This window comes from Spea bombifrons, chromosome 12 (assembly GCF_027358695.1).
Source record: "Spea bombifrons isolate aSpeBom1 chromosome 12, aSpeBom1.2.pri, whole genome shotgun sequence".
NCBI classification, from domain to species: domain Eukaryota; kingdom Metazoa; phylum Chordata; class Amphibia; order Anura; family Pelobatidae; genus Spea; species Spea bombifrons.
Genome location: NC_071098.1, coordinates 32,357,133 through 32,368,427, shown reverse-complemented (window position 1 = coordinate 32,368,427; position 11,295 = coordinate 32,357,133). Strand labels below are relative to the sequence as shown.

The window sequence follows — 11,295 nt, the reverse complement described above, 5'->3', positions numbered from 1 at the left end:
ATGCTATGAGCAGGAATACAAATAAATGGGGTGCAGTGGTCACGCGTGACGGTGCTTCGGTATGATTTCAGTAACAAGTGTAAGGATCCCCTCCTTAGGGCTTTCGGTCTGAACATGTACACCAAATCGTGCCTTCTCCAGGACTCCCCAGGGGCTCCCATTCTCTAGTATAATAACCCTGGGGCATTAATGTAAAGCGCGTCTCCTACATAGCATCCCAGGAGACCCAACCTTTACTCCTATATACTAGGCATTGAGCCCATCGCCCACCTTCTTCTACACGCAGCAAGTTAGAAATCATATAAATGTAACATAATTCCTATTCACCGACTATTCCAAAGGCATCAATATTGTTAAAATGTGTTCTAATTTAAAAACATTTTTATGGCTGATTGTAAATATATATATATATATATATATATATATATATACACCGGTAAATTATATTATTAATAACTAATAAAAATAATTATTATCATTATTGTTATATATTGTTTTTACATACTGTATTCTCTGTGTTTTTTATTCTGTTTCCTTCCTTCCATCTCAGCCTCTAGAGTCAGATGATGGCCTCTTGTTGTAAAATTTCCCCTCCTTTTTACAGTTGTAGTAATTACTTGGGTGGGAAATGTCTGGAGTTGGTATCAGAAGAAGGTCCACGTGACGTGAATCCCAAGCTTCTGGCTGTGGCTTTGTTCACCTGCCTAAGGAGAAAGTCTGTGTCCCGATAAGTTCCCTGTTTCAATTTACTGCTGCGTCCAAACCTCCATGTTAAACATCACATGTTGCGGGTCTAGCCGGATTTATTGTTTATGATTAAACTCATAAAGTTTGCACTAACCAGTTGCATTGGGACACCCAGTAGAATTATTCAAGGTCATTTATGTGGATATGTAAAGGGCTGAGGATGTTGGAAGGAAGCGCAATTGCACGCTTTCATCACTAGATGGCACTGTGGCCAACCGTCCATCTGTAGATAAATATTATTAACACCAATTTTTTCCTATAGGCAGATATATGATTTATAAATCCGTGAGAAGCACACTTGCACGCTTTCACCAATAGATGGCAGCACAATTCAACTAATGACCACTGAATGCAAAAAATAGAATACTGACAAACGACAATAAGAAAAGAGATTTATTATAATGTGATGGGCAAACAAAACGCTAAGTTTTAGCAATCACTTCATATATAAGAAAAAAAAGTGAAAACAAATCAGGAAGAATGTACAGCAAACACACAGCAAACACACACGCAGGGATTAGCGTTAGCCATAATAGTTTGAATTGGAATAAGTGTAGACGATTGATGTGTAGTAACTAACGAGCGCTATCCAAATGATGTTCACAGTAATTCCTATTCCCAGGGCTACCATGTTCAAAGTAAACGTCGTCCGCGACTCACTGGAAGCAGAAACCATGTCCCCGCGTGCCAAGGAATCTCGAGTCTAAGAGAAAACATAAAAAAATATATAATATATTTATCTATTTGTGTATCCAGATCATAGCTTCCCAAGCCTAGCCCTTCTGAAATGCGTTGGTCTACAGAACCGCCTCGTGTCTCAAATAATCGGGGATCTCAACTGTTTGGAAAGAGCTGCAGGTGAAACATCTAAAAGAGGACATTATTACAGAGAAACAGAGACATTCTAAGGAGCTTACATTTGATATTTATATCACTCTACTGGTTGGGGGCGTAGAAAGACTTTATACATTTGCTCAAAATCTATTCTATATTTCTAAAATAATATTTCCCAATCACCTCCAGGCATAAACACCGCAGACCATTCGGTGCAAAGAAAAGTAACATGAAGAAAAGTGACATCTGGACAAAACAAGGTGGACTTTAAGATGATACAAATGTTCCTCACCCCAACCCGGTTCCTTCTTGCCCCCATATGTTTCTCTCTTTTCAAAGGACTTTGTATCTGCCCATTCTCTCTAAAGATTTGACCCTTCTTGGTCCCACCATTACCTTGCAAGAATAAACCAGAGCGGCGATCCCAAGGGGCAAGCAGCAGCAGATAAGGTTGAAGATGGACAATCCCAAGTAATCCTTGTAGGTCACACGAACAGGAGATACGGCCATCATGGCAGGCTGAGAATTCACCACCACATTGTTAAAGGTTTGAGGTTGGCCGTATTGTGGAGGATACGGAGCAGAGTTAGGATACGATGGAGGATATGGAGCAGAGTTGGGATACGATGGAGGATACGGAGCAGAGTTGGGATTAGGAGGATAGTTCTGCGGAGAAGCCATGTTGTCGGATTTCTGCTCTTGATACATTGTGTTTTGTTTCACCTGAAGAAGGACGCTGTGATCTGCTTCTGGAGACGATGTTTCTTCAGCGTTCCGTAGGAGATAAGCGCCTTTCCTTCAGATGCTCCGGTCTGCAGATAACGCAGGCAGATAATGTTACACTTTGAGGAAGTGTCTGAGCTTTATAGTCACTTTTCCATACAGGTGACGTCTAAATGCCCCAAGAAAGAGGGCAGGATTTGAAATATAAACCATGCTGACAAATCTCTTTGTTCCGTTTGTGACATTTCTCAGTGTTTAACCCCTTCCATTGTTTACAACTAAATCTAAATGTGGATAAATAATATTATTCTTCTGAAATATATATACTTTATATACATTACCAGGTGTAGAACTGCATAATAAAATAAATACCATAATATTCTATACATTTATAATATTTTTTTTATTGAATGTTCATTATACAGAGATTGGTTTTTATAACGTCTTTTTGTGTCAAGTTTTAAATATTTTAACATTCTTTTATTTTTTAAAAACACCAAACAACTATAGCTAACTTATTACAGATCGGCCCCATCCGGCCCCCATCTAGTCCTCCGTTTCTCCTGCTGTAAAGACTCAAACCTTAATCAGTCGTTGGTCTCGTCTTAGATTCAGGAGCCGTATGTCTATCCCATGCATGTTTCTGAATAGCTGAAGACGTCACAAAACAGTTTGCAATCTACAGAAGGAGTTCTTCACTATTCAACCCCACCTGCCAAATATCAAAGGATGGATAAATATTTTTCCTCCAAAACCGATCTCTTTCCATTAAGTGATCAGACCAGGTTTACAATGCTTACCAAAAGAGCCATGTTTTCCGTCCCATAGTTTGGACCCTCCCACGAGGAACGCCGGTGTAAGCGACTATTTACTCAACACTAAATGCTAACTCACATCAACCATACGCCAGAAGGTCTGCCTCCACTCTTCCCTTACTACCCCCTATAAAACATTCTGCTTCAGATAAGTGTTTTTTAGAGCTTGATGGATGACGTTGTGATCGATTCCAGTTATAATTGTGAGTTTAATGTCCGGTTTCTACTAAATCTTTTCCACTGGGGATTAAGATTCACTCTTTTGTTGTCTTGGACTGAGGTTGACATCAATGTATCGACTACATTTCCTCCTCTCTAAAATCTCTTTTTGGTTTTCCATGGGTTGGGCCTCCATCGCTGTTCATTATTTGCATATGTCACTAGAAGCGCAAACAAACCACTCTTTATTGCTTGAGGGTTTTATGGATTCTAGAAGGTGAAACCAGTAGAATGTTGAATGTCCACCATTAAAATCTCTTAAAACAATCATAAGGAAGGGGAAAATCATTTTTCATATAGTAACTAGTAAGAGATATGCTTCTACAGAGAAGGTCGGACCGGCGATACCGGTGGCCAGCGGCCTCCAGATGACGTCGTTGCTGTTGGATATCGGCAGCCACATGTTAACTTTTGACACTCATGTAGCGTGGGACTGGGCCGATCCGGCCGACTGCTGGAGACGATCCAACTTACCTTAACTAATAACGACAGACATGAGAAACTTGGGTTGAAAAGGCCGCAGCCAATTTTATTTATCAACCAAGTCATTGCCGCGCAGCCTTAGGCCTGACCCCTCGCTGGGTGAACAGGGCAAAGACTACCAAACCGAACACATAAATATAATAAATAACATCAATAAAGATAAATAATTAACAAAATCCATAAAGCCTACGAGGCAAACGCGGAGCCGCCACACAGGGACCTGAGGCCCCCGGCACCACCTACCGGGACCCCCCGCCAAACGCTCCCCCCCCAGAGCATTCACACCCCCTAGATGCCTGGTAATCTACCCCGGCTGTGACAGCAGAAATACCCCAACCCAACACAAATAGGGAGGGAGGAAAAACAACACAGGGTAACGTGACTACAAGATGTCCCTCAGCTTCATGTCACAAGCCCTTAAATAACTACCCCCTAAACCCCACCCTCAACCTACCCAAAATTGGCGCCAAAGGCCTGGCCCTGCTTGGGATCCCAATCAGGGTCCACCCTGGCCATGCCGGCCCCTGCGAGCATCTACAGGAACAGACTTCATTAGCATTGCCATAAAGCATCAGCTCAGTGTGGTGCTTGAGCCGGGAAAAAAAAACATCACATGACTGACATCTATGACGCCTCCGGGTCTGCAGATGAAGGGAGTTCTTTGGGGGAAAATGAGATAAAACCACTATTTTTATCATTTACTGTATTCAGCGCTGGAGTTTATGCTCAAGGAGAGATATTTGACCGTAAAATCCCTCCTGTGTCCATATAACTTTCTTTGTCACATTTTTTCACACGGTTACTTCCTTGCGACAGTTAAAAATGACTGGGGGGGAAAGATTTTTGTTTCTGTGTAAACACGGTGTGGCCGGATCTCCGTGCCGGGTATGGAGCGCTGCACCCACTCTCATTCCGAGACGTCACTCAAACGAACGTAACAACACCGAGTCTATGTATCGCCTGAAATCCTTTAAAAATCCTTTTAAACTATATTTTAACCCCTTCAGTCCCAGGAGTTTTTGGTACCTCAAAATTTAGGATGAGAAATTTAGTAAAAAATAGCGAAAATTAGAAAAAAAAAACCACCTAATTTTTTATACATTTTCCCTCTGAATCCTCACAAAAATTGTATTTTTTGTATTTTTTTAATATAATATATATATATATATATAAGTGATGTCACAATGACATCACTTAGCTCACTTTATTGTTTTTTTTATTATTATTTATTGTATTATTTTAGTGAATTTTTTTAATCACTAACCATTTTCCTCCTTTTCGTTTTCAGCATGGGAGGGGGGTGAGTGACAGGGTTTCTCGCTCTCCTCCCTGCGATCCCCCTGCACCGATCACACCGTGATCTCTCTGCAAGTCCCCACAGACTCGAAGCCCGTTGGCCGCCATCTTGATGGGTTGGAGCTCCCAAGACTGGTTTTCCATCATATTCTGAAGTCCATATTTACCTTCTCTGTGTTCTGGAATGGAAAACTTTTTTGGAGAATGACGTCCAGATTTATCTAGAAAAATAACAAAATTCTTTTGAATACTTCCAACAGGGGCCAAAATCATGCTTTCCTCACAACAAGTTTTACCGTCGTCATCATTTCTAAAGGGCTTAATTAATTTTTGTGTTTGAGAATCTAGAAAAATATAACATTATCGTATAAGATAATATTAAAAAAATTCTATTTCTAATTTTTCATATATTTTTTTTTCTTATGTCAATTGTAGGGAGATGAAGCCTCTTGCGTGCTTCCTTTGCCTTTGTAATAGAGCGCTAAATGGATCTTAAAGGAATTAAAAGACTTGTCGCGTGTCTCGGGAATTAAATCAGCTCAACGGAGAAATTTAAGATCCAAAATTTAGGAATCCAGGAAGTAGCTGCTCACGTAAAGATTTGCCTGCTGCGGGGGGACGACACAGTAGCGTTATATGGCCATTATTAAAAACATTATAAAAAACATTATAAAAACCGTTCCTCGCTTATAAAAAGTAAACGTTACTACGATCTTAAACAGAGTTTCCGCGTACGCAGCCAAGGATCTTTTATGGCCTTTAGGAGTAAAGTATGTCAACTACTTTCTGCTTAGAATAGTCCTATTTTTGCTTAATTATTTCTGTAACAATATCGTTTTTTGTAAGAATGTTAGTAACTTGATTAACGTCCTGAACCCGCCATAGATACAGAAACAGTAGGTGCTAAAATAAATGGAACTATAATCCTTTCGATCATCACAAATAATTGCTAATCGGATTAACAAAGTCTACAGATCTTCTTGGATAGTATAACCTTAATGCTGCCAACCTGTGTGTTCCTTCACCTTGAGATACAATGAAAAGCAGAGATAGCAGAAGACATACTAAAAAGAGATTCAAAATAAAAATATGCAAAAATCCTGACTTCTGTGACTTTATAATTCATGAAATCCGGGCTTCATGCTACTCTGAAGTAAGACTCATTTAGATAAGAGACACGTACAGAAGATAGAACCGAGTTATCTGGTGTATCGTGAATTATGGAGAAGGTAGCAAAAAATCACATCCATAATGGACCACCCAGTATAGTCTTCAGGAGGAGGACCTTGATGTTGGGTTGGGCTGGAGGAGGAGCTTGATGTTGGGTTGGGTTGGAGGAGGAGCTTGATGTTGGGTTGGAGGAGGACCTTGACGTTGGGTTGGAAGAGGACCTTGACGTTGGGTTGGGTTGGAGGAGGACCGTGATGTTGGGTTGGAGGAGGACCTTGACGTTGGGTTGGGTTGGAGGAGGACCTTGACGTTGGGTTGGCGGAAGACCTTGACGTTGGGTTGGAGGAGGACCTTAACATTGGGTTGGAGGAGAACCTTGACGTTGAGTTGGGTTGTCATCACTACTGCCTGGATGCGTGGCATGTCTATTGTATGGGGTCCATAAGCTCCATATGGATACATTTTCTATTTTGTATATATATATATATGATGTGTGCTGTAAGGTGGTGGATACATCTTCTAGCTCTTTACCTTCTCTTAAACTTCTGTCCTCCAGCAAAGAAATCCTAATCCTATAAGCATTTCTTTATTTCCGGTGGAAATGTATCCAGTGCTGAAGTTTATTTTCTGACAGGGACAATATTTTAACTTTAGCCAAAAGCAAACAGTGATTTCTGTCTATTGTGTGTCATAAAAAGACTTTGCTGTCCAAGTACCTGTCACTCAAGAGACATTTGTTCTTGTGTTAACCTCTCAGAGCGCGCAGAGAACCCTTCGTTAAGTGACATGTGACAAGCGTATAAAAAGAGTGCAAAGAACGGCTCCGAAATAAACAAAGAGAAAGGAAAAGTCGGAGAGAATGTGGAACGGAACTGGGTTTATTTACTCTAGATAAAGGGCACGGAAATTTCTGACTTCTTATTTGTAGCGCCCGCTTTATATAGTAAGGAAGTCACGGCACTTTACACAAGTTTTATTAGCAGCTGGCGCCTGGAGGCGTAGATTAACTCCTTAAGGACAATGGGCGGTCCCTAAAGCCATTGAAAACAATGCATTTTGTCATTAAGGGGTTAAATACTGTAAAAGCTCCAAAATCAAGAATTTCAGGCCCAGAAGTCGGACGTAATAAAGATAAAATAATTTGGGGAATGTTTAGGGGCTTCTTAAAATAAACAGCATAAAGAGATACAATCTTTCCTAAAAGAAGGACCTTCAAATGCTCTACAGCACGGGGTTAATAGTGAGGAAAACTAACGATGGGACCTCCGCTCGCTGCCTCTTTGCTTGCGAAAACCCTTAAAACGCCAGTTTGATCAATGCTGACGGCCACAGAGACCTCATCCACCCCGTATAAAACGTAATCTAGAAATAAAGTGCCCGGGATGCAATAAAAATCCCACAAATCGCACTCAATTTCCAGGAAAGCGTTCAGATAAAAGGGCTACGGACGCTCCCCTAAGATGTGGTGGGGCCGATCTGCTGGCTTCTATTAACTCCCGCCGGGTATCAGAATGCAAATTCTTTCTATACCGGACACCTGACCTGTAGTGACACCTATTGGCGACTTTGCATATTACATCTGCAGATAGTCTTTTATGTTTTATATCAGGGGTGTCCAACCTGTGGCCCTCCAGCTGCTGCAGGACTACATCTCCCATTATCCTCAGCCAGCCCCTTAGCTGAAAGAGCATTATGGGAGATGTAGTCCTGCAGCAGCTGGAGGGCCGCAGGTTGGACACCCCTGTTTTATATATCTACTTTACACAATCGGTGTGTCTGAGTCTCCCACATCTCAGAAAGTAGTAGGGAGATAAGTCCAATGAATGTGTGTCACTTTACTGGGGGGTCCTATTGAGTTTTTCCGCAGAATAAGATCACAGACCTGCAACAGCTACCATTCATATCAGTCCGGATTTCACTATGAGGGGAGACAGATTCACCCCGGCGATTCCCCAAGAAAAAAGGGCTGCAGAATCTGCCCTGCTCTTAGAAAAGGTTAGATAAACATAAATAAATATAACTCAGATGGCTCATCATAACAACTACAGTTTATTGCAAAAGAACATGTACAATTAATGCTATGAGCAGGAATACAAATAAATGGGGTGCAGTGGTCACGCGTGACGGTGCTTCGGTATGATTTCAGTAACAAGTGTAAGGACCCCCTCCTTAGGGGCTTTCGGTCTGAACATGTACACCAAATCGTGCCTTCTCCAGGACTCCCCAGGGGCTCCAACCTGTCCATTCTCTAGTATAATAACCCTGGGGCATTAATGTAAAGCGCGTCTCCCACATAGCACCCCAGGAGACCTAACCTTTACTCCTATATACTAGGCATTGAGCCCATCGCCCGCCTCCTTCTACACGCAGCAAGTTAGAAATCATATAAATGTAACATAATTCCTATTCACAGACTATTCCAAAAGCATCAATATTGTTAAAATGTGTTTTTATGTTTGTAAATATGGTGAATGATACCGGAAATAGATAAAGTGCACAAGCTCTATGTTTAACATCACATGTTGCAGGTCTAGCCGGATTCATTGTTTATGATTAAACTCGGAAAGTTTGCACTAACCAGTTGCATTGGGACACCCAGTAGAATTATTCAAGGTCATTTATGTGGATATGTAAAGGGCTGAGGATGTTGGAAGGAAGCGCAATTGCACACTTTCATCACTAGATGGCGCTGTGGCCGACCGTCCATCCGTAGACATCAAAATATTATTAACACCAATTTTTTCCTATAGGCAGATATAGAATTAGAAATCCATGAGAAGCACACTTGCACGCTTTCACCAATAGATGGCAGCACAATTCAACTAATGGCCACTGAATGCAAAAAATAGAATACTGACAAACGAGAATAACAAAAGAGATTTATTATAATGTGATGCGCAAACAAAACGCTAAATTATAGCAATCTCTTGACATATAAGAAAAAAAAGTGAAAACAAATCAGGAAGAATGTACAGCAAACACACAGTTTTCAGCATCTGATATTTTTTATGATTTATTTGGGATGAGGATGCAGGGATAAGCGTTAGCCATAATAGTTTTAATTGGAATAAGTGTAGACGATTGATGTGTAGTAACTAACGAGCGCTATCCAAATGATGTTCACAGCAATTCCTACTCCCAGGGCTACCATGTTCAAAATAAACGTGGTCCGCGACTCACTGGAAGCAGAAACCATGTCCCCGCGTGTCAAGGAATCTCGAGTCTAAGAGAAAACATAAAAAAATATATTATATAATATATTTATCTATTTGTGTATCCATATCATAGCTTCCCAAGCCTAGCCCTTCTGAAATGCGTTGGTCTACAGAACCGTCTCGTGTCTCAAATAATCGGGGATCTCAACTGTTTGGAAAGAGCTGCAGGTGAAACATCTAAAAGGTGACATTGTTACAGAGAAACAGATACATTCTAAGGAGCTTACATTTGATATTAATATCACTCTACTGGTTGGGGGCGTAGAAAGACTTTATACATTTGCTCAAAATCTATTCTATATTTCTAAAATAATATTTCCCAATCACCTCTAGGCATAAACACCGCAGACCATTCGGTGCAAAGAAAAGTAACACGAACAAAAGTGAGATCTGGACACAAGAAGGTGGACTTTAAGATGTTACAAATGTTCCTCACCCCAACCCGGTTCCTTCTTGCCCCCATATGTTTCTCTCTATTCAAAGGACTTTGTATCTGCCCATTCTCTCTAAAGATTTGACCCTTCTTGGTCCCACCATTACCTTGCAAGAATAAACCAGAGCGGCGATCCCAAGGGGCAAGCAGCAGCAGATAAGAGTGAAGATGGACAATCCGAAGTAATCCTTGTAGGTCGCACGAAGAGGAGATACGCCTATCACGGCAGGCTGAGAATTCACCACCACATTGTTAAAGGTTTGAGGTTGGCCGTATTGTGGAGCAGAGTTGGGATTAGGAGGATAGTTCTGCGGAGAAGCCATGTTGTCGGATTTCTGCTCTTGATACATTGTGTTTTGTTTCACCTGAAGAAGGACCCTGTGATCTGCTTCTGGAGACGATGTTTCTTCAGCGCTCCGTAGGAGATAAGCGCCTTTCCTTCAGATGCTCCGGTCTGCAGATAACGCAGGCAGATAATGTTACACTTTGAGGAAGTATCTGAGCTTTATAGTCACTTTTCCATACAGGTGACGTCTAAATGCCCCAAGAAAGAGGGCAGGATTTTAATCATTAAAATATAAACCATGCTGACAAATCTTTTTTTTGTTCCATTTATGACATTTCTCAATGTTTAACCCTGTCGCTGCTTTCCTGTCTTTACTTCCCAGAACTATTGTTTGTAGCTGTAAAGTATAAAGTTTATATTATTTAGGTGAATATGAGAAAATTCAGGATTCCTCAGGATCAGGGCTAAAGCTCCGAAGGCGGTGGAGGACATGGAGCATTTCTGGAATATAATGGAGGGCATGGAGTGGGGTCGGATTATGATGGAGGGCATGGAGTGGGGTCGGATTGCGATGCTATTTCACCAAAATAGGCATGTTTTACCATCCCATAGTTTGGACCCTCCCACGAGGAACGCCGGTGTAAGCGACTGTTTACTCAACACTAAATGCTAACTCACATCAACCATACCCCAGAAGGTCTGCCTCCACTCTTCCCGTATTACCCTCTATAAAACATTCTGCTTCAGATTAGTGTTTTTTAGAGCTTGATGTCCGGTTTGTACCAAATCTTTTCCACTGGGGATTAAGATACAATTTCAGCTTTCAGAGTGAGAACTGGTACAATGAACAGACTGAATGAAGTTTCCTCGATCTCCGGGCCAGACCCCCCCACCCAACTTACCTTAACCAATAACGACAGACACAAGAAACTTGGGTTGAAAAGGCCGCAGCCAATTTTATCTATTAACCAAGTCATTGCCGCGCAGCCTTAGGCCTGACCCCTCGCTGCGTTAACAGGGCAAAGACTACCAAACCGAACACATAAATATAATAAATAACATCAATAAACATAA

At 41.3% G+C, this 11,295-nt stretch overlaps 1 protein-coding gene and 1 long non-coding RNA gene across 2 annotated transcripts; both read right to left on the bottom strand.

Moving 5' to 3' along the window:
• Positions 1–1,031: 1,031 nt before the first annotated feature.
• Positions 1,032–2,289, bottom strand: LOC128469863 (proline rich transmembrane protein 1B-like). Its single transcript, XM_053451658.1, has 2 exons — positions 1,978–2,289; positions 1,032–1,450 (listed from the first exon to the last, which is right to left on the bottom strand). The coding sequence occupies exons 1-2, from the start codon at positions 2,287–2,289 to the stop codon at positions 1,271–1,273; spliced, it is 492 nt and encodes a 163-aa protein (XP_053307633.1). The 3' UTR covers positions 1,032–1,270.
• Positions 2,290–9,152: 6,863 nt separating this feature from the next.
• Positions 9,153–10,203, bottom strand: LOC128469873 (uncharacterized). Its single transcript, XR_008346000.1, has 2 exons — positions 10,043–10,203; positions 9,153–9,510 (listed from the first exon to the last, which is right to left on the bottom strand). It is a non-coding gene; the product is annotated as an uncharacterized LOC128469873 (long non-coding RNA).
• Positions 10,204–11,295: the final 1,092 nt, after the last annotated feature.

Excerpts from the sequence above, each read along its gene's own strand:
- LOC128469863 (XM_053451658.1), bottom strand. The coding sequence starts at position 2,289 with ATGTATCAAGAGCAGAAATCCGACAACATGGCTTCTCCGCAGAACTAT. Across the intron at positions 1,451-1,977 it reads CTCTGGTTTATTCTTGCAAG|ACTCGAGATTCCTTGGCACG; the intron begins GTAATGGTGGGA and ends GTTTTCTCTTAG.